Source organism: Beta vulgaris, chromosome 2 (genome assembly GCF_026745355.1).
Source record: "Beta vulgaris subsp. vulgaris cultivar EL10 chromosome 2, EL10.2, whole genome shotgun sequence".
Taxonomy (NCBI): domain Eukaryota; kingdom Viridiplantae; phylum Streptophyta; class Magnoliopsida; order Caryophyllales; family Amaranthaceae; genus Beta; species Beta vulgaris.
Window position 1 is genome coordinate 48,904,959 of NC_079203.1, and position 23,163 is coordinate 48,928,121.

At 35.2% G+C, this 23,163-nt stretch overlaps 3 protein-coding genes across 5 annotated transcripts; 1 reads left to right on the forward strand and 2 right to left on the reverse strand.

Annotated features, from left to right (window-relative positions):
- Positions 1-933: 933 nt before the first annotated feature.
- On the reverse strand, positions 934-3,228 carry LOC104908692 (hypothetical protein). The gene is made up of 4 exons (XM_010697839.4): positions 2,914-3,228; positions 2,699-2,813; positions 2,461-2,578; positions 934-1,925 (listed from the first exon to the last, which is right to left on the reverse strand). Exons 1-4 carry the CDS (start codon positions 3,012-3,014, stop codon positions 1,174-1,176), a joined length of 1,086 nt encoding a protein of 361 aa, XP_010696141.1. The 5' UTR covers positions 3,015-3,228; the 3' UTR covers positions 934-1,173.
- A 10,706-nt stretch (positions 3,229-13,934) lies between these two features.
- On the forward strand, positions 13,935-15,531 carry LOC104908683 (hypothetical protein). Its single transcript, XM_010697829.4, has one exon. The coding sequence runs from the start codon at positions 14,178-14,180 to the stop codon at positions 15,411-15,413; it is 1,236 nt and encodes a 411-aa protein (XP_010696131.1). The 5' UTR covers positions 13,935-14,177; the 3' UTR covers positions 15,414-15,531.
- A 1,068-nt stretch (positions 15,532-16,599) lies between these two features.
- Positions 16,600-22,915, reverse strand: LOC104908673 (RNA-dependent RNA polymerase 6). Of its 3 annotated transcripts, XR_792218.4 has the most exons (4): positions 22,482-22,915; positions 18,773-21,518; positions 17,283-18,230; positions 16,600-16,754 (listed from the first exon to the last, which is right to left on the reverse strand). XR_792218.4 is itself a non-coding variant. In XM_010697813.4 (3 exons), the coding sequence occupies exons 2-3, from the start codon at positions 21,503-21,505 to the stop codon at positions 17,337-17,339; spliced, it is 3,627 nt and encodes a 1,208-aa protein (XP_010696115.1). In that variant the 5' UTR covers positions 21,506-21,518; positions 22,482-22,915; the 3' UTR covers positions 16,963-17,336. The 3 variants fall into 3 exon arrangements, 2 of the variants coding, with proteins under 2 accessions (XP_010696115.1, XP_048495228.1); XM_010697813.4 differs by lacking the exon at positions 16,600-16,754 and having other exon boundaries at positions 16,963-18,230; XM_048639271.2 differs by lacking the exon at positions 16,600-16,754 and having other exon boundaries at positions 16,963-18,230; positions 18,773-21,536.
- Positions 22,916-23,163: the final 248 nt, after the last annotated feature.

Genomic DNA, 23,163 nt, shown 5'->3' on the forward strand with positions numbered 1-23,163 from the left:
TAAACACACAAGCCAAAGAAAACCCATCCCCCTCCTCTCAAACAACAAGAAAAGTCAATCAAACTCTCACAAATCTTTCTAAAACCACTTTTTTTTTTCATATCCATCAGTTTCTATAAGATCCAAAAGTTCAGCTTATTATTTGTCATTGCTTCTTAGCCTATTCTCTACGGCATAAAACAATTGAACTGAACAAAACTGAATTGAACTGAACTTAACTGAAATGAATAGTGATATGTGACAGTAAAAGTATTATCCAGAGTTAAACTGAACTGAATAGAACTGAAAATAAATTGGGGAGAACAGGCCCTTAATCACGATTTTACTTTTTTTATTTTTAGAGAAGCACATACAGTTTCACTTTCAGATAAAAGTAAAACAAGCAGATTCACATCAATTTATACTATGATATTGGGTACTTGGATCATATCCAATGTTTTAATCCAAAAAATATTTTTCTAGTGTAGTTTTATTTTCTAGGAAGTAAAGAAATTTGTTTTAGTTGATTATGTTAAGTAAAACTTTCACTACTTAAGGACTAGATAAGTAATTTCCTCCAACTCCACAGTTTTTCACTTCTCATGAACTAGTTTTTCACTTCTCATGAACTTCTACTTCCCGTGCTTTTATTATGTCAACCAAACAAGTATCTAGTTCGAGAATCCAATTGAATTGGAAAAGGCCATCATATCGACCTTTTGAATTTAATGAAGAACATATAAGAATGGTTGAAACCCACCATATCCAACCTTGGATCCATGTACAATTGTACTGAGTTTATGACTACCTTATGTTTTGTAATTTCAGCATTCAAAGTTCTGCTTTTAACCGAGTTTTTCTCCTAGTATGAGATGGATTGATCTCTCTCAAATTGCTACTAATTAGGATTACGGAACAGAAAATTCAATTATAGCAGACAATACAAACTCATGATAGCCAATGAAGCAGCTGAAACACATTTGATACAACAGACTACAGTTATGTACAAATTTCACGGAAACGAAATGATTCACAAGCAGCAACTCATTCTAGCAAATGGCACAACTCAAACAAGCCAAATGAGTAAGCATTTCGCAAAGTGAAACTACAAATTTTACATACACAACAATAAGAACTTTCCCCCTAATACTTGCAATTCTCTACCCATCTACTGAAGGCCGATAGCGCTATTAACTAACCTGCAGTTCTTGTTCCTTCACTAGAGTAAGTTGGCATGAACTTTGGCTCCCATGAATGATGCGGATCTTGATCAACTGCCTTTCGCTTCCTTACCATCAAATTTATGTCCAAACTTACATTAGCGGAGCTAGCATTGTTCTCAGGATACAAGGAAAACCTCTCTTTAGACTCCTTCCTTGAACCCATAACCTTTATTTTCTCTTGAAAACCATTTAAAAGAGACTTTTCATCCTCTTGCACTGAAGAAATTCCCAAGCGAAGAGATAAATCACATTCATTAATAGGTGGACTGATAGGTATGTTTGGTTGGTCTCTCCTCATTATTGTATTTTCCTCATTACACAAGGAAAAGTTTCGAGATAAATCAATTTCAGGCCGGGCATTGCTAATAGATTTTGAAGTAGAAGGATCACCAAGCTTTAGTTGTGGTTCCATAGGTTGAGAGTAGCCTCCATAGTACAGTGGATAAACAGCATAAGATGGAGACGGAAATGAACCTAGACGAGGCAAGCCATTTTGGCTACTTAGGAAGGGTTCATTGTTCAAGCAACTTCTGTTGGGAAGAACAAGATTTTGTGGCTCTTTTCCTAGAAAGTTCGAGTAATGTGGAACAAAGGATGAAGTGTGCTTAGGATTTCCTTCTATAACATTGGTTAAATCCGGATTTCCGGTTAAGTAACCTTTCGGAAGATTGTTCCTTTGACTCCTTGAAGCCCTTCTTGGGAAACAGCCTAAGTGTAGAGCAGCTGCAGAAAATGAAAAATATACTTAAATTGCATAATTGGGGCATAATCAATACTTTTTGGTGCATAGATTAGCCACAAACGGCAATGACATAGACGAAATTCGACCCCAAATCTCCTATACCACGCCCACAAGATTTTTCCAATTAAGCTAGCTAGCTAGCATCCATATGCTTTTATAACAGTCATCTAAATTCTGAAACTAGACTTAAGTACTTAACAGTTAACACACTACTTACCTCTCAATCTCATAATCATATAACAGAAAAATAACCACAATTAATTACTACATTTCTATAGATAAACCTAGTTAAACATAAGTTCATAGTTCTAATAATGTTATCTAACAAAACAAAATCTCATAGTTCTAACTTCTAACCATTTAGACTACATATCACCAAAGAGTCAAAACCTAAGCAACAAAATTTGTCAAAAAATGAACAACACCCAGTTCATAAAGTTTGCAACTTTGCATAAAGAACTCAACTTTCTTTCATTTCACCCAAAGAACAAAAGAAATAGAGGAGAGAGAAAATACCTTCAATGCAAGGCTGCAAAAACTCCCCTGTATCTTCAGACCCCTCTTCACGACGAATAATGGTGTTGATTGCATCATTAGCTCGATCCCACAAAGTTTTAAGATCCATATACTCAACCTTTAAAGAACCCACATTGCAATATTTAACCCAGAAATTAAAAAGAGGAACACAAAAACACCCAATTAAGTAAAATTTACTAGTATGAAAAATAAATTATAATAGAAAGAAAATGTGAACCTCAGAATTAGCTTTAGAGTACATAATTTCTTCAGCTTTAAGAACAACAATGGGGAGTTTTTCTTGCCATTCTTTCTTCTTCTTTGTTGCTGGACTATGAATCTCATTTGCAATCCTAATTTCAACAACAACAAAAAAAAGGAGTGTAAAAAAAAAGAGAGGAAATAATTTATTATTTTTTTGCAAAAAAATTGAGTTTTTAGAGAGAGAAATACCTGAAAATTTCTTGAATGAGAGAGCCTCTAATGGGTTGGTGTCTTTCACTATGCCAAGCTCTTCTAACACACTCATATGGCCTTGGACCTGGCCTTGGCATTTTCAAGCAGAGGAGAGAGAAAGTGTTTTATTACAGAAGAGAGAGAAAGATGAAGAAGAAGATGATGAAGAAGAAGAGTAAAGAAGTTTGGTTTTTCAGTGAATGTTTGTGAGTTTTTATTTTTCTTTTGTTGGGGTTTGTGAGTTGTGACTTCTTTGTTGCAAGTACTACTAGTCTTACTACTTGCCAATGTATGTGGGGGCAGTTTGCAGGGTCACATTTTACAAATAAAGATAACAATGCCTTTTTTTCAGTAATCTAAATGTGTGAAAACTAATAGATTTCACATGAAATAGTGTTGAGTTCTATAATTGCTAAGGATTTAGGGAGTAGTACTTGTCAATTTTGATCACAATTTTCCCTATTTTGTAGATAATGGAAAGCTATTACTAGTATTAGTATAACATTATTAACACTCTAATGTAAAGATTTGAAGTTAGTTTTTGTGGCCTAATCTTGTGTTATTGTCAATTACCTAACCCAAAATCTTTTCCGGATAACTTTTTTCCTTTTCTAGTAAAGTTTTGTTTTCTACGACTAAAACAAATGTTTATTGATTTTCGGGTGTTTTTTCTTTTTGTTATGCGGTTTATATCTACAACTTATTTTTGAGGATTCAAATTAAATTTTATCCAAATGAGTTTAAGTTTTACTAAATAAGGTCGATTTGTCTAAGTAGTAAACAACCTTACTCATATGAATACATAAATTATGATACGACATTCAGCATGCTAATACAAACAAATTTCAATTCAAATTATATATATCAAGCAAAGTTTGGGTTAGTAGTAAAGCTTTGGCCTCATGAGTCATGACTTCAAGGTCATGGAATCAAATCCTACTAAGAGCATTCCCAATGGTGATGGGTTTGATCACCGAATTTTCCTACTTACTCATGTTTTGATCATTTCATGATCAAATATATCACCTCCATCCCACTCATGAACAAAAAAACCATCAAACTCTACTTTATCTCTCCTACTTTTCACTACACCACCTCAACTTTCTCTCTCCTATTTCTCTTTCCTACTTCAATTAATAATATAAATTACATATTAAAAATAAAAATAATTTACATATTAACAATATAATTTACATATAATTATAGAGAAAAATGATGTATAAATATCTTTAGAGAGAGAAAGGTGAGGAGGAGAAGTGTTTTTTTTTTGTTCTGAAATATATCAATATGGGTATCATTTTATAGAGGGGAAAAAAATATGAATTTTGGTATTTTTTAAAAAAAAATAGGAATTTTCTGGGAAATTCCGTGGAAATTTCCACGAAATTTCCCAATTAAACACAACAGCTTGCCACTGGCTGGCTGTGTGTGACAATGCAATTTTTGTCTTCAATTTGCACGGTTCAAGCTTGCCACATGGTGATGAGTTTTTTTTACATGGTGAGCAATGACATGATATGTCACTTGGTGATAGGTTTTGTATCACCAATGGGATGCTTGTTTTTTTTGTTCAACCCAAAATTTATGATTTTGGTGATGGATTATATCACCATTGGGAGTGCTCTAAGGATTTTTTGGAGTGAGGTTTCCCTTACCATCCCTCATTCCTCTAAGAAATATGACCTGCAAACTTGACTGATTATACCTGTGCGAGGTACCAGTTTAATAGGATTCTTTCGTCTTACCAACTTCAAAAAAAATTCAAATTATATATTACTCTCAAAAATGTATTAAACTTTGTAATAAAACCTTTGCTTCCTTAAAAAAATATATGTATATTGCCTTTACAACTCAATATATCTCCCTTGTTCACTTCCATGAAAAGTTAAAAGCAATAGTGACATGATAATAAAGAAAAAGAGAGGGATGTATCATCCAAGCTAAGGATTGGATAGATCATTGAAAGGTCCTAATTTTCCCAACTATTTTTTTATATATATACTTTTGAAATCATATAGTAGTTCTCAATTATTAATATAGAGAGAGAAGAGAAAAAAAAAAAAAAAAAGGGTGATGGGGAATATAAAATTGATTGAGAGTTTGGTGTGTCCCCCACTTAGCCACATGCCTGCTTCCCCCTTAGCCTAATAGCCCCGCTCTCTGAAATTGGGTTTGTCTTTTCACCAAATTTTGTATGGTGGACTGAGACCAACTCATAAAAAGGGGTATATTTTCATCAACATATCTCTCTTAGTCTCTTGTCATTGTCGATGTACCGGCAGTTGGGGCTTCCTTGTAGGAGCTATAAGGTTCATTTCATATCAAGAATCAAGATTAGGAGTCCATTGTTGGATAATCTTGTGTTTATTACGTGTGGTTAATGGTGTGACATGTTTATAATTAAGATCGACTTGGCTTAAACTTGTTAAGTTGACTTGTTCGTTGGTCGAGGAAAAAAAACACGTATTGTTATAAATCAAAGATTTAGAAAAGAAACATCATTGTTGAGTATAGTAAAAAAAAAAAGCTACGAGGAAAGAGAAAGAACTTGAGAGAGAATAGTAAAGATTTACATTTTGTATTTGTTGTTGTATTATGTATTACAAAAATGTATCTTTCTATTTATACTACAACTAGTTCTAATATATAACAAAGTAATGTCTGGTTTAATAACAAACTAAGTCAAACTTATGTTGATTATACCACAAACTCAAGTACTCCCCCCTCAAATTGGAATGGTTGTAGACATTCCAGTTTGAACATTAACGAACTGGTTTGTATGATAGCCATAAATTTGTGATGCTTGATCATTTCAAGGAGAACAAACAAATATCAGATTATGTTTTGTAGCATTGAATTGAAGGAGCTAGACCAAACTCAAATCGGTAGAGAAGCCAACAAAAGAAAACTCATTCTTATGGCTAAATTTGCTTACTTATGTTGTTGCTTGCCTTTTCATTCATACTCCAACACTACAAACTACTCATAGAAGCAGTAGAAAGTAATTTGCAACCATATAACACAACATTAGACATATGTCCGCCCTCAAACTGGAAGTGGTTGCAAGCATTCCCAGTTTGAACCTTGTCAACTTATGTAGTGAATGAGACAAAGTTGATGATTATTTGATGTTGTACATAGATGAAGCAAAAATCTTGCAACAGTAATACCTCATGAAGTTGCTGGGACTTGCTAGCACAAACAAGAAGGAACTCATCAGGATCTCAGAATGTTGTTAAAGGATCACCATGCACCAATATTCCAACCTAATATATGTGCAACAAGTGTACCAAAACCATTAGCACAACTAGAGCAGGGAAAATGCAGTTCTAGTATGTACATATTCCATTGTCAAAAATCAGCTTTGTTGTCAATATAGCAACTGAATCAAACGACACTTAAATACCAATGCACAAATACACACCAAAGCTGAGCAATACACCAATACACCAAAACTGATCATTACGAAGGATCGCAACAAAGCCTCCATGGAAACAACAAAGAAATTGATCACAAAAAAAAATTAGAATATCAATTCAAACGAATGAATTTGATCATCAGAACGAAAAAGAATAATATGAGAAGAAAATAGCAAAGGAAATGGAGAATATATTGTGGTTGAGAAAGAAAATGAGGCAGGGAGAAAAAAACTCCAGTAGAGAAAGAAAAAGAAGCAGGAATATAAGAAGCAATGTGAAAGAATTTTAAATGATGAAGAGGAAGAAAATTTACCAAACACTATTACCAAAGTGTTCCTAATCAACACTTCAACTTCAATATAAGAACACCTAAGATCATCCAACAATCATGAATCTCAATTAAACTCCAATAAAACCATCCCCACAACCACAAACACTTCCAAGAAATTAAACTAGCACAATTCATACACCTCCAATCCAATCAAACTAGAACTATACCAATAATACCAACACCACCACTAGAACAATAAGAACGTCAATATAATCAACTACCAACAACTCAACAACCCAAATCACCAATACACAAATCAAATTTCATCCAAAAATGTGCACCAAATCATCAAGATCGGCATCATTTTAACACATAATTATCAAAATAAGTCACTAATAGAGAAAACACAACCCAATTATAACTCCAAAAACTTCAAACAACCAATTTCTATAATCAGCAACTTAATGAAATCATCAATCAATAGAAGTTCTAGAAATGTTAATGCAAATCCACATTATCCAAAAGAAAAAGCATGATGTGGCAAATTTGAATCAAGAATTGACTCACAAGACGAAATGTCCACATCAATCAACAAGAAACTTGCAGATTCGAACAAATTTCAGCCAAAAAATCAAGAAAATCGAAATGAATAAGTTTAGCTTCGCTTAATACCTCATTGAATCAAACCAATCAAATATGAGATTTGTCCACTTTAGTCTATCTTTATGAGAGTTTCTTGAGCCTTGTTATGAAGTTTTTAGTCTTTGTTGTGGAAATCTCCTTATCCCTCACAATAGTTGTGGGTTTGGGTAGTTTGTCTATAGGTATGAAAAATTGTTCTTTCAACACAAGGGTGTTGAAAATTCGGATGTAGTCAACATGGCTCGATCAAATACGCTCTTCCAAAAACTATATCAGAATGATAGACTTACCCAACAGTAGTTGTTTGATTCAGCATATACAAAGGCAATATGTTGTATTTGTCGATGTGGTTCATGTAGTTTCCCTAAAAACAAATTTGATTTGTTCTGTCTAATTGTATCTTGTTTTTCTTTAACAACTATTATAGATATTGTTTGACCTTCAATTAATAAAATTTTCCTTTCAAAAAAAACTTACACATTGCGGACTAGTGAATTTATATCGAAGGGGCCTCACTCACACTAATAGCGCACAAGAAAGTCGTGACTCGTGAGAAAACATCAACCAGGATAAGACTGAGAGTTATTGCTGAATGCCTGAACCAATAGTTGATTAGTCCCCCACGCCATAAAAAGTACACAGGCACAGCACATACGTGTGACAATCTCTACCTTGACCTTGGGTGAAAAATTGTCACCTTTAGTAATAGTTTGAGCTAATATAACTGTTTATACTGTACTTTGCAAAGGACTGAAATGGCAGTTTAGCATGCTCAAATAAGTAGTTAACAACAAATTAAAAGGACTGGCGAGTTGGAATTGCACTTCTGTCTGTTTTGCCATCCTTTTTACCCATGCAATAACTAGCATATTTAAATACAATGTCTTCTATAAGCTTGATCTAGACTTACAAAATTACAATTTTTATTCCTCTCGACATATTTAAGACCATTTTATAATTTATTTGAACTTATCCTAATATGTATAACGGTAACTTTTTTTTAATTGGTAAGATGAAGTGCCCTATTGAACTGTTACCTTGTACAGGTATAATCAATCAGGTTTGTAGTTAGATTCCTTGGAGGGAGGAGGGATGGTAAGGGAAACCTCACCTCCAAGAAGCCCCTAATGAGATTTGAACCTATTACCTTAAAGTCATGAAACCAAATCTTTACCACTAGACCAAGCGTTGCTTGATATACGTATACTGTAACTGCATGATGAACTTTTTACTTCTAGCACGATAAATTTTCACAACATAGACAAGGTAGTGTTTTACTCATCTTTCTTTTGACTTATTATAATAGAAACAAGTGCAATAAGTTAGAGCTAAATAGCTATGAACAGTTTTGTTAGTTGTTAGAAAAAAGATGTCAAAATAGTTACTGTATTCAATTGAATGCTTGACACGATTGGCTGCTAGATGATAAATCAAATTTTTTTTAAAAGAAAAATATCCTATTTTTGTATTTTATACAACACTCTGCACAAAAAGTTAATTTTTTTTAGCTTTCGCAGACACTACTTCAGACACTAAAAGTCGAAGTTAACCAACATTATGCTAAAACAACCGTGAAACTACTGAATTTTGATAAATCATGTCTTCCCTTCTTGTTTTGCATATCTACTAGATATCATAGGTGAAAGTACTAGTTGTATCATAGCAAAATAATATTAGACGGTTCAAATTGTTCAAAGTGCTCTATGTTTAGCATTTGAACTAACACTAGTTTTGAGGGAGAAGTGGTAGTTCAATGAAGTATCATCCCGAATATAGGACATTGCGCAAGGTTCGAATCCTCATCCCAATAATATATTAGGGCATTTACTTCTGGGCTATTTAACCTTGTACCCAGCATCTAAACAAGTGTGACCTGTGTTAGGACATTTATAGTTAAATGTGTTCGTTGTTAATATGTGATGTTTGCGTTTTGATGTTGTGGCGTAATGGAACGTAGTTAGTGAGAAGGAAATAACGAAAAGGCATGATAGAGCGCTCGCTCTGATAAAAGCGTCCGCACAAATAGGGCAGGGAATTGGAATTGCGCACAATTCCATCCTGCAGGCTGAGGAGCGCCCGCTTCAAAGAGGAGAGCTAGCTCCGGTTCGTTAGTTTTCTGACGAACTGATTCGTTTTGCGAATTGATGCTTGTCTTTTCGTCTGAATGGTTGCGTGCTTTCTGGCTTTTCTTCTGTAAATCTTTTAAGGTATATATATGAAGATGTCACATATTGGAATGGGTTATATTCATATACAAACTTGCCTAAGGAGATTCATTTCTAGATTTCTCTCCTTGTTCAAAGTAAAACACATCCTTCAAACACATTGTAGTGAATGTAGTTTGTCATCAACCAAACTTCATTGAATCTTCTTCGTATCTCACAGGAGTTTATCGTGAACCTTGTTGATCATAGTGGGTCGGTAAAATTCTTGTAGGAAAGTATATAGTTACATGCTTGGAAGTACCATCCGGTTTCCCTTTCCCACAAGATACTCATACTAATTACACTTATAACACCCTGCAGCTAGTAGCCTAACAGAGTTTGACCTTCGAACCAGTTATCTTTCCTAATAAAAAAAACAAATCATGCTTCTTGTATGTGTATTTTGACATATGAATTCAAACTTCAAAGCAGTTGGGCGTTCAGTCTGGTTGTGTTTGTATCAACTCCTACCTTTTTTTTTTTTTTTGGGGGCAGGAACTCCTACTTCTTTTGTAGTTGAGACATCAGTAAATAGGGCTCCATTGTTTACTCATTCCTTGGCTTTCTCATTCAAATGTGGCCTGAAAAGTTTAGATATACTCGCAGCTTTGGCCCAATTTAGTCCCGACTAATAATAGCTTGACCCAAAACACTAAGCTGGATCGGGTGTGTCAAGACTTCTAAAGATAAGTAAGGCCCTTTGTATATTAGTTATTGTGGTGTTGATATATGTAGTTGAAACTTTTTTTGGGCCTAGGTGTTTGTATTTTTTGTTTTTGATCCAAAGGGCCTAGGTGTTTGTAATGGCTGTTACTAACTGTCTTTTTTTTAAGTTTCAGATACTAATTAAAGAAAATCATGCGTTGGATGCGAGCTTTTTCTAAACACTATTTAGTTACAAACTAGTATTTTGGCCCTAACAATGCCTCGGGTCAGTTACAATTATCAAATACTAGTAATGTGATGCGTGTTTTGATTTTTTTCGAGACAAAAACTTGAGTTATTTTGGCATAAATAAGAGTAAAATTTGAACATTAGACAGACGAGATATTTTTTTTAATTGCATAATTTTATTGGTAACTTTTTAAAGTTAGATTCGATGAACAAAAAGGAAAATTTATTGAATTTATATACGATTTCTTATTTTACAAATCTTTTAGCTGATATTTAAATTAAGTACACTACTTCTCAGTTTTAATGTAATACGGAATGCTTGATTGTGTATTAATTGATAAAATGTTTGACTAATATAATTTTCATATTTACTTTTTCAGTGTGAATGCGTTAATACTTGTTGACAATTGATTTTATTTGTGGTGACTAAGTTATTATATAATTGCTTTCAACATTTTTATTAATTTTTTTATCCTATATTTGAGTTTATTTTTTTTATTTTTCTTTTTTTGCAAAGTATGTAGTTAATTTATTAATGAGGATAGTAAAGTAATTTTAAGGGGGTACCATCGCTCCTCCCTTCCCTTATATAATAGAGATATTATTATTCATAAATTTCATAATTGATTATATTAGTTTTTCGTAATATTATGTCTAGTGCAAAATTGGAAAATGTATGTTATGGCATGATAAGTTGTCCGAAAAAACTTCTAAGGAATTGGAGATAAAAATAACAATTTCAATAATGGAATTTGGATAAGAGAATGCTATTATTATGTTCAGTTTGAAACATTAAGCATTGAAATTGTAATGGATTAGTGGTTAAACTTTCACATTTATTACAAAGGTCATGCATTCGAATCCTAGTAACTACACATTGTTAATATTTTTGATTGAGATTATGAACATGTGTATTAGAAGGTTCAAAAGAATGCCACGTGGCACCGTTCCTTTGATAGGAACGCCTTTTAATATATTTGTATAGATAAATTAAATGTTCATTAAATTATGTAAGTTGTATTTAACCATTAGGCTAAGTTGTATTTAGTGCTATTATCATAAAGTATTATATTAATAAATGAAATTTTTTTCTTACTCGATCGAGGCATAGCCCGGGCCTAATAACTAGTTATTTAATTTAAATATGACCGACTTTCTAAAGAGTTTTCTTTTAAAGAGAGGCACAACTGAATAATGTAGACATAATTTAATCCTAGGTTTTGTCATCTTAGATATTACCTTGACTGACAGTTTTCAAGATTTTAACTAACTAAATTAGTTGACATCCGTTTTTACTGAAGAGTCTCCAATAATTCTTATGTTCTATACTTCTATGTATTTTGAAGGTTTATGTCTAGTTTTACATTTCACCAGAGGCGAACCAATGGTAATACTTGAAACTCTAATTTTATTGGATAGGAAGTATTTAAATCTTGGATGTTATAGAATATGATTATGTATCATTGTATGATTTGATAGTTTAAGCTTTTTTTTATTTTGATAAATTGCGAGTCTCATTTCATTAACTAAATCACAATGGAGATGACCTCCACTCAAAATTGTGGTAGTTTAAGCTTTATTGAATTTTTTCCTTCAATAATGCCAAAAAGGGGATTAATTCCCAAAATGTGCCACAAAAAATTTTATTTCCCTGCGTACCGTCCCGTAGGACGGCACGCGAAAAAAAGGTTTTTTTTTTTGTTTTAGCGGAGGTAAACCGCTACTACGTGGACGATACGCAGGGAAATAAAATTTTTTGGGACACATTTTGGAAATTAATCCCCTTATTTGCATTATTCAAGGAAAAAATTCAGCTTTATTAGGTAACATATAGTAAATGGTATGAAGCTGACACACGAGAATAATATAGCAGCTACCATAAACAAAGGAAAACGAACATCTTTTTACTAAATTAGAGGAAATCACTCAAAAAGAAGGTTAAGATAACAGATTTTCATAATACCAATGCAACAAAATTATAGGGTTTATCACTTTAATCAAGACAAAATGAGAGAAATGAGGGAGCAGTAAGTTGTCACATTTGTCTTTCCTTCATTACTAAAAACAATTTACAAGAATCACACATCATACCTTAGTCAACAACGACAACGTGACCCCTCACGTGATCCTTGATTGCCTGCATGTAAGCCACGTGTCCTACCTTCTTCTTATCCACGGTAAAGAAGCTATCTCTTGCTTCATCGTGCACACATTAAACAGCCAAAAAATCAACTTTTTTTATTGACAACTAATCATAATATTTATTTCTTAATTAATTATTAATTAATCACTAAGCTATAGCCTATACTCTGCCGTTTCTTTCAATTCTAATTATGAATTTATTTTGTACTCGATTTGAATTCGTCACTTTAACTTACTTGTATAGTTATATAATTATCTATTAAAAATATAGTCATATGAGATTATATATAATCTAACTTAACATATGTTGAAATTATTATTTTTTTAACAATATTTTACTTATATAGAATGAAATATTTGTTCAATTTAATCTATTATATATTTAAAGCCGAATATATTTGCTGAGGGTTGAACACTTCAAATTAAAGCCTTATATATAATTGCATTTTACATTTTGCTAATTTGACAAATATGCATGATAAATAAGTGTTCAAAAAATTGTGATTCGGAGCATATAATTGTACGTGGTTTTAAAAGCACCTAAGAATTTGCATCCACACGTAATGCTCGTTTGGTTGACAAGAATTTATGTAAGCAATGAAAATTCTCATGATTTTCTCATTTGGAAAGTTGTTTGGTTGACATAAAATTAAGAAGATGGGTGCAATAGAAATTCCTTGGAAAATTGAAATTCCCACAAAATGTGAGAATTTAATTATCCACCCCTCCCTTGGTCAATTAGAATTCATGAGAATTGCAAATTCCTTGATGTCAACCAAACAAATTTAGGCAATTTCTTAATAATTACATAGGGAAGTAATTTTCAAGAAAACGAAACTTCCTACAGAAATAAAATTCCCATATATACCAAACGAGCACTTAGTACCTCATTTCAATGGCAAGTATTTCACTATCTTTAAGGAAACAAAATATGTGTAATGTATGGAAGATATTTGATACTATACTAACCAATAACCATATACAATAAATCTTCCAAATTATATATGTAATCATACCAAATAGGAAATGGATCACAATTGATATTTCTTTTTTAGGAAGATCATAGTTGATATTTCTAATTATTTGCTATATAAGTTTTTACAATATAATTCTATTAAAAACAAAAACACTATAGTATTTTAATATATATTATGTACATAAAAATAAGTTTGAGCCATGTCTAGCACGAATAATTAGTTTAAAGATTTGTTCTTTTCACTTTATGTTTTTTCTATAAAATAATTTAAGAAAATTCAGAACCAAAAAAATTAAGAAAAAGTTGAGAGAATATTAAAAATATAAGAAAAGTTAAAAAAAAAGTTGAAAAAACCAACCCCTAATTAATGGAGTACTTTAAAATTATATGACAAAAATGCAAGCTACAAAATGGTAGGTGTCAAAAACAGATTTAAAAAATCACATATATAAATGGACCTGACCACTGAAGATATCATATCATACAATGCACAAGTATATTTGGTTCGATATATTTCCAGAAGAATAAAGATGAAATATCTTTATTAACTTTTATGCAACTTTCCTCTTCTTCTTATTAAATATAAATATTTTCTTTCTATTTTTTGTTGCAATAATTCTTTACACTTTCCTCAAACAGCTGAATGAACTAGTGTAAGCTAGTGAGATACACACATACAATAGTACTAATGTGATTATCCTAGAGAAAGGGAGATGCTTACTCCTAACCCTTTCTCTCTCTTTTGTGCAATCCTTCTTTGTTTTCCTCTTGCCATTGTTTTCACTATTTCCTCTAACTCATCCACCATTGTTACTCCTATTACTGTCACTCATAGCCGTCTCATTTTAGCAACTATTCTCTCTCCTCCTCCGCCGCCACCGCCTTTATCATCACCTCCTCCTCCTCCTAAACCCTCTAAAACCCTTGCTACCAATGAAACTACTCCAAAAGAACATATCATTAAACAAGTGAGTTCGCCACCACCTCTTATTCCTAAGGATGATAAGGGTGATGTGGACTTATTTAAACGCGCTTATAAGTTCAACCCTAATCCAACTCGAGGCCACCTGAAAAAGGTGGCCTTTTTATTCTTGACTTCTGCTCCACTTCCTTTCGCGCCACTCTGGGAGTTGTTCTTCAACCAGAGTGGCGCGAGGAGCAGAAGTCAGTACAACATATACATACACGTTGACCCTAGGTATCGATACGACCCACCTTTTACAGGGGTCTTTTCAGGGCGCGTCATACCCTCTTCTAAACCCACGCGCCGTAACACACCAACACTCATTACAGCAGCACGTCGGTTATTAGCCCACGCGCTCCTCGACGACCCTGACAACCACATGTTCACTCTCCTCTCAGGCGCGTGTATTCCAATACACTCTTTCAACTTCACCTACAACACTCTCGTTACCTCGAACAAGAGCTTTATTGAGATCCTAAGCAATGAATCAACCGCGTATGGTAGATGGGTAGCGCGTGGAGAGGACGTGATGCTTCCTGAAGTCACTTTCGATGCGTTCCGTATCGGGTCCCAATTCTGGTCTCTCACGCGCAACCATGCGCGCGTGGTAGTGGGTGACAACAGATTATGGCGGAAATTTAGGTTGCCATGTGTAACAGACAGCACGTGCTATCCTGAAGAGAATTACTTCCCTACATTGTTATCCATGGTGGACCCACACGGGGTGGTCCCCGCAACTCTTACTAACGTCAACTGGCGAGGACAGAACGATGGTCACCCGCGGACATATAATGGGTCAGAGGTGGACCCCAGCTTGATCAGATGGCTACGAGAGAGTAAGCCTAGATATGGTGATATGAGAATCAACGGCTCTGATTTGTCTGTCATGGACAGGTGGGACCCATTCTTGTTTGCTAGGAAGTTTGCTTCTAATTGTGTAGACCCATTGTTGAATATAGCTAAGGATGTTCTTTTCAAAGATTAGGATATTCTCTAAAAAAAAATTAACAAAAGAAAATACTACAAATGTGATTTTTTTTTTTTTCATTTTTGAATTTGGTAAAGTTTGCAAGTGTAAGAAAAAAAAATAGTAAGATTTTTCACTTTTTTTTGTTATAGTTATAGTAATTATTACTTTATATTAATTTTTATTCTCTTTTCTATATGAAGTATATAGTACTGAGTGAAGATGAGTGAAACTGTTAAAAGTAAAGGTAAAGTTTGTGCCAAGTTCATGTGTGAATTGATTATAGGAAATGAATGGAGGATTTTAAAATGGAGCCCACTATGAAAAAGATTCGGTCTTTGGAATGGTGTTGGCGCGAAAGAGTTTCGAACAACTTTAATTTGTTTGATAGTTTTTTGTAAAAGATGTAGTTGGGGCATAAACAATTTCACTAGTGGGGTAACCTCAGTTCGTTGAAAGATCTAACAACTATCTAATTTTATTATGGACTTATTTGACCAATAGAGTTTAGATTTTATCTGTAAGAATTTAGAGTTTGCTGTTAGAGTTTTAAGATTTATTCAGCAAATTTAACGGTTAATTTGACAACTTTCTTTTGTAAATGTATTTGGTAAGATATGTTTAGTTAATTGCATGCAACACACGCGTATAACACGCATTGTACCGCTTTAGATAGTCATAGAAATGATCGCTACATGATCGACCAAAGACCACTTAGCCTAGCTTAAGATCCGACTCAATAGTGCCAAGTCTAGTCTCGTACTCTCGTCTCAATCCAGTGGGTGAGTCATGTGTCGAACTTCTCGCCCAACAACCTGGTTCAACCAGACGCATCGTCGTGACCCCAACACAGTTAATCCATTTAACTTTAAGCAAAATTACACAACTAAATAACCAAAATCTGGATCTACCTAGTCTAACCAAGTTTTCAGTCCCGGACTAGCCCATGACTCGGCCCGCCCACATTACGAGTGTGCGGTCCTAGCTATTAACGGAGTTTTCGATATTTGGAAGACAATGTTCTATTAATAAACCACTTGTGTTTACTTATATTGACGTTAAAGATCCACTTGCATGTGCTATCTCTTTCCTCCTTTTCCCTAATTGTTAACCACATAACATGCTTTTCATTATAAACAAGTTTCAAGAATATTCGACCTTTACAAAAAAGAAGTAAAATTACATTTCTAAATCTGATAATATACTTACAAGATTTTCAAGTCCCCGATTTCATGAGAATTCGTGGGGTAATCTGAAGCTAATAGTCCAATGTTACAATGACTTGGATACTGAACTGCAACTGTGCAAGAAAAACGTAACAGCAATCACACTAGCTCATTTCCAGCTAGCTGCTGCACCCTGCAGGCAGCCAAATATGAACTTCGCCGCCAGCTCAAGGACGGTTACATAGGTGGACGAAGCCACAAAAACAAAGCAATCTGAAGGCTAGGCTAAGTCAATGATATTTTAACATAAAAACAGATCAAAGCAGCAACAGATGATTTCGATCAAGAAACAGAATAGGCTTGAGACATGAAGAACTAGCAACACAGGTTATACACCAAAGGAAAGAAGAATGAAAGACTGGAGGATAATATTTTGTTAAAGGAGAATATCATTATTTTGCCAGCAATTATATCCTTGCTAGAATGAACAACTCTGATAACCAATCACACTTACAGCAAACTTCTGAGATATATTGCTCATACTGTAATACATTACTTTTGCAATATAGGGAATACCATCAAACAAAGAACTTGAAAATAAATACAGCTCAAATGGCCACTAGATAGTTCCATAAGATCACACATTGAGATTTGAAGCTGTGGCATAGACTATAGTATTTGCAACATCAAAAGAGAGACAAGTCGACAAGGAAGAGCTTACACAAAAAATGGCAGAGTGGCCCTGCGGCCGATGTACGTCAACAAACAGGAGCATTCAGGATATCTGCATGCACTTCGCAAGGTAGCTTGCCAAAGAATTAATAGGCTTCTGCATATCATCCTGGGTTCCCTTACATCCACGCTTTACCTTGATACGAGCAAGGTAATCAGCTGGGACCCAAGCAAAACTCAAAATCACATCTGCCAGTCCCTCGCCATCTGGGCCTTGTAACTCAGTTGACCTCTTCACCCATTCAGGATGATAAGTCACTTGATACCATGCTGAAGCCTTCTTCTCGAAAACCAAATTCTTCTCCTCATCACTCAGATGTTCAACATCAGCACCGAGTTTATCAAAATGTTGCCTAAACTCTCTCTTCAGACAACTATAAGCATGCTTGAGTTTTTCCTTGAGCTCCCCAATCTTCTTGCTGCTGGACTTGGGCATCGACCATACATGTCCTGTGACAATCTCCTCTTCATTGCTGACCTTATACTGTGCCATCAGACCACTAAGCTGTCCTACATAAGAGCACTTGAGACTCCACGCCTCGTTGGTGAATTCGTCTGAACCTGGAACCTCAAGATCTGTGTCGTAGGTTATATCCCCAGGACTGACATTTAATTCAGAAGAGGGAGGACTGTCTTGATCATAAAAAGCATCCTTGATTCTCCTGTATAATCTTCCGAGAATCTTGTCAGACGTGTAAGATTGATTCTCTGGTTTTCCCATGAAATCAGGATACAATTTTGGTTTCAAATTGTTAGGCATTGTCACTATCTTGCCTGTCTTTGGGAAATCCACAGCCAATGCAGCAAGTTCTGCTAATTTAAGACAATTCTCGTCTAAGGCTCCATATGGATGAAGGTCAGCATGAACAACATGGGCATTGCAGATTGTGCCTAAATTTTCATTGACCATGTTCTTTGTAAAGAAATCGATTATGTCCTGCAGGAATTAACGAAAAAGGTATCAGAAAACCCCAAAAAACCAGGATACCATTTGACAGCTGATAATGAGTATTGATTAGCCTATGTTACTTGGACTCGGGTACGTGTCCAGGTGTTTGACTCCGCTATTTTTTATGAAAAAATTCCATGATTATGGACCAAAATGAAGTGTCCAGTTGTACATGTCCCCATAGGGGTACCGAGTATCCGACACGGGTACTTGAGGTAAAATGATAACATAGTGAAAAACGAAAGGATAGACATGTTAACTACTAACTACCATAATTCAATTTGTGATCCACAACCACAAGACACCACTACACTCAATGAGATGATGAAAAATGTACCGTTGTATGCCACTAAAAGTGTCATTGACAACACTTTTAAGATTTAAAGATGCTTTTGATATGGTTTCCTGGAAGATGAGTGAGCCTTTAGAAGATATTTCTTTTTGTTTTGGAAATTAATGCTGACAATTTTTAACCATGCTCAAAGACATAGTTGCAGACAACAGGACAGACAACAGGACAGACAAATTACCAGATGGTTCACTGCACGCGGCAATTCCTTTACAACAGCAGGTGTATACTCCATAGGTATCCAGCTTCGCTTACTAGGGGGGATGAGATTGTCATCCCAACTGACAAAGTAAAGATCACCATCCAAATCACTACCAGAGGCTTCATTTGTATGTGGTCTCTCCCCCTTCTGAGGGAAGATAAGACAGTCAAAAAGATGATGCAACTTTGGGGAATCTACAGCCTCTAAGATCCTTATATCTCCTGGATGGAGACAAGGATTTTTAGCAACTATAACGAGGCCCTTTATAATCTGTAAATCCTTTTTCACTTCTGAAAACCTCGAACCATGTTTTGAAAAGCAGTTCTGGAGTGAAGGATTTGATACTTGTATAAAGCACTGCCCTTGTTCAAGAACACCAGCTTCATCTAGACAGCCCATCAACCATCTGCCCGATTGCACAAAAATTCTAGCTTTCTCTCTTAAATCCCCCAGCTGCGCTGCCCTAATGCAAGACAGCATGCCACGGAGATGTGGCTCCGTTTGTGGCTTAAACCCGGCACTTAACATAATAGCTGCTGTATTTCCTTGCTCAGCACATGAAGCTGTTAGAACATCAAATGCAACCTCAGTGTTCAGCAGCATCTGATCTAGCTTAGATATCATTGTTTCCTGCATTCTCCAAAAAACATCGTCAGAAACGTCGAGTGCTGACAGTAAGGTAATGATTTGCCGATTCAGAAACCCTGGTTGGAATCTTGTCCATGAACAGACTTCAACAACTGTGTGCCTTGACTGAAACTTGTTCATACTTGGCCGGAGATATATTCTGATGTTGTCATTTTTGGTGGGCCAGCATGCCACAACACCTTTGCAACCTGCAAACCTGATCTGATATGCACAAGGTGGATTGTCTTTCATTTGCAGTTTTTCCGCAACCTCAAGGGCAAGATCTGGTGTTATAATGCCGATTCCATCAGAGAAGACATAACCATTCCTTTCAATATCAGGAAGCTCCGACTCAACATGGTCTGGTGAAACTTCAACGGTTGCGTATGTGGATGAGAAACACTGTCCCATCCTCGCAGCACACTTAGCAACGTTCCTGTTGGTGAACTTCCCCATCCAGTTTCTGATGCTAGTTACAGTTAATCTCTTGTCCTTCTTGTCTTCAGCAAAAAACCAAGCAGATCGATCCCTCAACTGGTTGGAGGAGAAAGCCAAGAAGGTGTAAGTCCTCCCACACAACTTGAAACCTTGCTTTAACATCACGTTCACCCTCTTGAAAACCGATGTCCTCTGAAGATATGTATTTGACGTGATCATCTTCACAATAGGGGGGGCATAATAGGAAAGGACATTGGAGTTCAACATCTGCATTGCTTCGTCCATAAAAGTTACTCTTAAAAACCGATCAGACACATCCCTGTAATGCCTAAGAACCCGATTGGAAAGTTCGACTTCAGGTGGAAGACAGTAGGCTTTCGTTGGGGTGATGATCAGCCTCCTGACTTCTACGATATCAGACAACTTTTTTGGGTCCCTCAGCAGCCTAGGATTCCTAAGCAGCCAGTCGTGGACTAGTTTCAGCCTCTTGTAAGCATCAAATACAGGGCGCTTGTAAGAACAGATGTGCCTTAATGCTGCTAAATTGACCTCTGCTGATTGAGTTCTAAGCAGATCAAAGAATTTGCCAGATAGCTGGTATTCATTTATGATTCCTTTATGCACAGCAGCATTCAGCATAAAGGTGACTTCAAATGGAACCCCTTCTTCATATTGAACACAAAAAAAGGGATCAGATAAGTTCCGCAAACAATGATTATGCTCATCGGTGACCCTAAGTAGCTGTTTAGGATACTCAACTGAGACTCGTCGTTCCATAAGATACTTGATAACTCTATTTAGCTTGCCACGATTACGAGGCGAGAGTGAGATTCTGTACGAATTACACCTGCCAATTGCCCCACTCGGTGTGAAATCTGTTGTCCTTATCCAAGGATCATCGTCATCCAAAAGATCAATCGGAATGGGCTCAAAAATATCGTCATCTGCTGAACGGTACGAGAGCAAAGGAGAAGACGACAGCTGCAACAAGATAACTAATGCTGCAAGATCTTTATATTCTTTGATTTCATTGATCTCCCTGACCAAAAATTCCACTTTAAAATTGCATCTGATTATGGCATTTTTCCTTTCATCTTTGAAAGAGAAGACAGTCTCCCTAGTAAATTGGAACTTGCAGGTTCCATTAAAAGGATCTACAAGAAAATCAATACCAGTAGGAGGACCTTTCCACCCCACAATCAGTTCCTCCCGACTGACAAGAGTCCCAATGTCAAGACGAACATCAGTCAACTTAATTGGAGTAGTTGTCATCCTCCTCTCATTAATCCGCAACGGGTTCTGAGGTCCTGTACTCACTTTGAGTACTTTCCCAGACAGAATAAGATCACCACGCCCTGCGGCATCAAGAACCCGACACACTGATTCAGGCCTAGCAAAATGCACGAAGGCATGGGGCTCCACCTTCTCATAATCATCTGTATTCTCTAAATCTTCAAAATTTTGAATTTGGAAGTCCGGATATGACTCTGGCGGGGTCCATGATTTCTTCAATCTACACCTCAAAACAAGTACTCCCAATTCATTACCGAGGTAGTCAGCAAACATTTTGGCAGTTACATCATTGCCAAACCCGCCAAAACTAAGCTGAGTAACCACAGAAACTCTATCGTTTTTCTCTGATCCCATTTTACCAGAATGTCTGCATAAACAACAAAGACTAAAACCGATTTAGATCCATTTTTCATAACTTAGCCACATACATCTACCAAGAGAAATAAATTCAACTTCATAACACAACCTTAACCTTAAACATCATAAAGAACCATAGTCCATCATAAAAAAATACACATAAATACGCAAGCCTTAAATAACTAAGAAGAAATTGGTAATGAACGTAAACACAATATCAAGCTCTAGAAAAAAAAATCCATAGCAAGTAAATCTTCAACCCTATAAGGTGCAACTATCCACTAATCGCAATGCTTGACATCGCTCTTTCCATTATAACATAGCAACAATTTACACTAAATTCCCAAAATAGCAATTTCCAATGCTACGCCTTGAACCACTCGGCCATCTCTCCTACACAACGATTATGACTAAGATGATCAATGCCCTGGTTTTGACACTGACATATAAAACCCAATACATTTTTACTCAATTGATAACTAAATGTTGGCCTGTTGGGCATATACACATCCAAACAACCACATAATTGATTCTTTAAGCCATGATATTGAAGAGAAAGCACAGCACCAGCACTTTCCCAACACAAATTTGCACCTAAAATGGAAATAATTCTTTAAGCCATGTGAATGATCAAATTTGCACCTAATTTCACATACTTGCATCTAAATTTCAAGATACGCCTATCATACCCACAAATTCCAGAATCCAAGAAAATGAACACTAGTTCCTAATCAACAAATTAACTGCTTTTTCAACAATTACCTCAGAATTGTTCTTCAATTCCCTCCTGTATGTCTCACAAAAAAACGAAAAAAGGGCAACCCACAATATACATTGTACTATAATGGAAAAACAAACAAACCCACCAAAGAAAAATAAAATTAATCAACAAAAGGGTAGTTATAATTAGCGTTTTATACCAAGAAACTAAAAAAAAATTAACAATGGGTTGTAAATTAAGAAAGAAATTTACCTAGGATTTTGAAGTTGATCAAAGTATAATGTTGAAAAAAGACACTCTCTTGGAGAAAAAGGATATGGGAAAGTGAAGATTTTGAAAATGGATAGTTTAGTAGTGTGAGTATGAGATTTTGAAGTGGAGAATTAAGAGTGTTGACTACTTGACTGTAGTTGGTTCTTCCTCATTTGCTTCGCATGGAAGTCTTTTCTTTGCGTATGAGAAATAATGTTTATAGTGTTTGACGTACTTTGTTCTTTCCCTCAACGGCCCTACCACGAGAATAGAGCTGGCAAAATATTACCCAACCCGACCCGAACCCAACCCATTAATAATGGATTGGGTCAAAATTTTGAACCCGTTTAATTAAATGGGTCGACCTGATCCAACCCGTTTAATTAAATGGGTTGGGTCAAGTTGAGAATTCCAACCTGATTTTGACCCACCTAACCCATTTATGAAAAAAAAAACTAAAAAACCCCTAAAAGAATTTGGAGTACTCTACTGCTCTTACTTAATCATTACACTTAAGGTTAAATAACTACTTACGAAGTTGTAATGATGTTAATTTTGAACATTTGTGTTGATTTTGAACAAAAGTTATGTTGATTTTGAACAATATTATCATATGGTTATATAATGAATTAATTTTAATTTGCTGCCTACTGTTATTTGCAAATAAATTATGTTGTTTTTA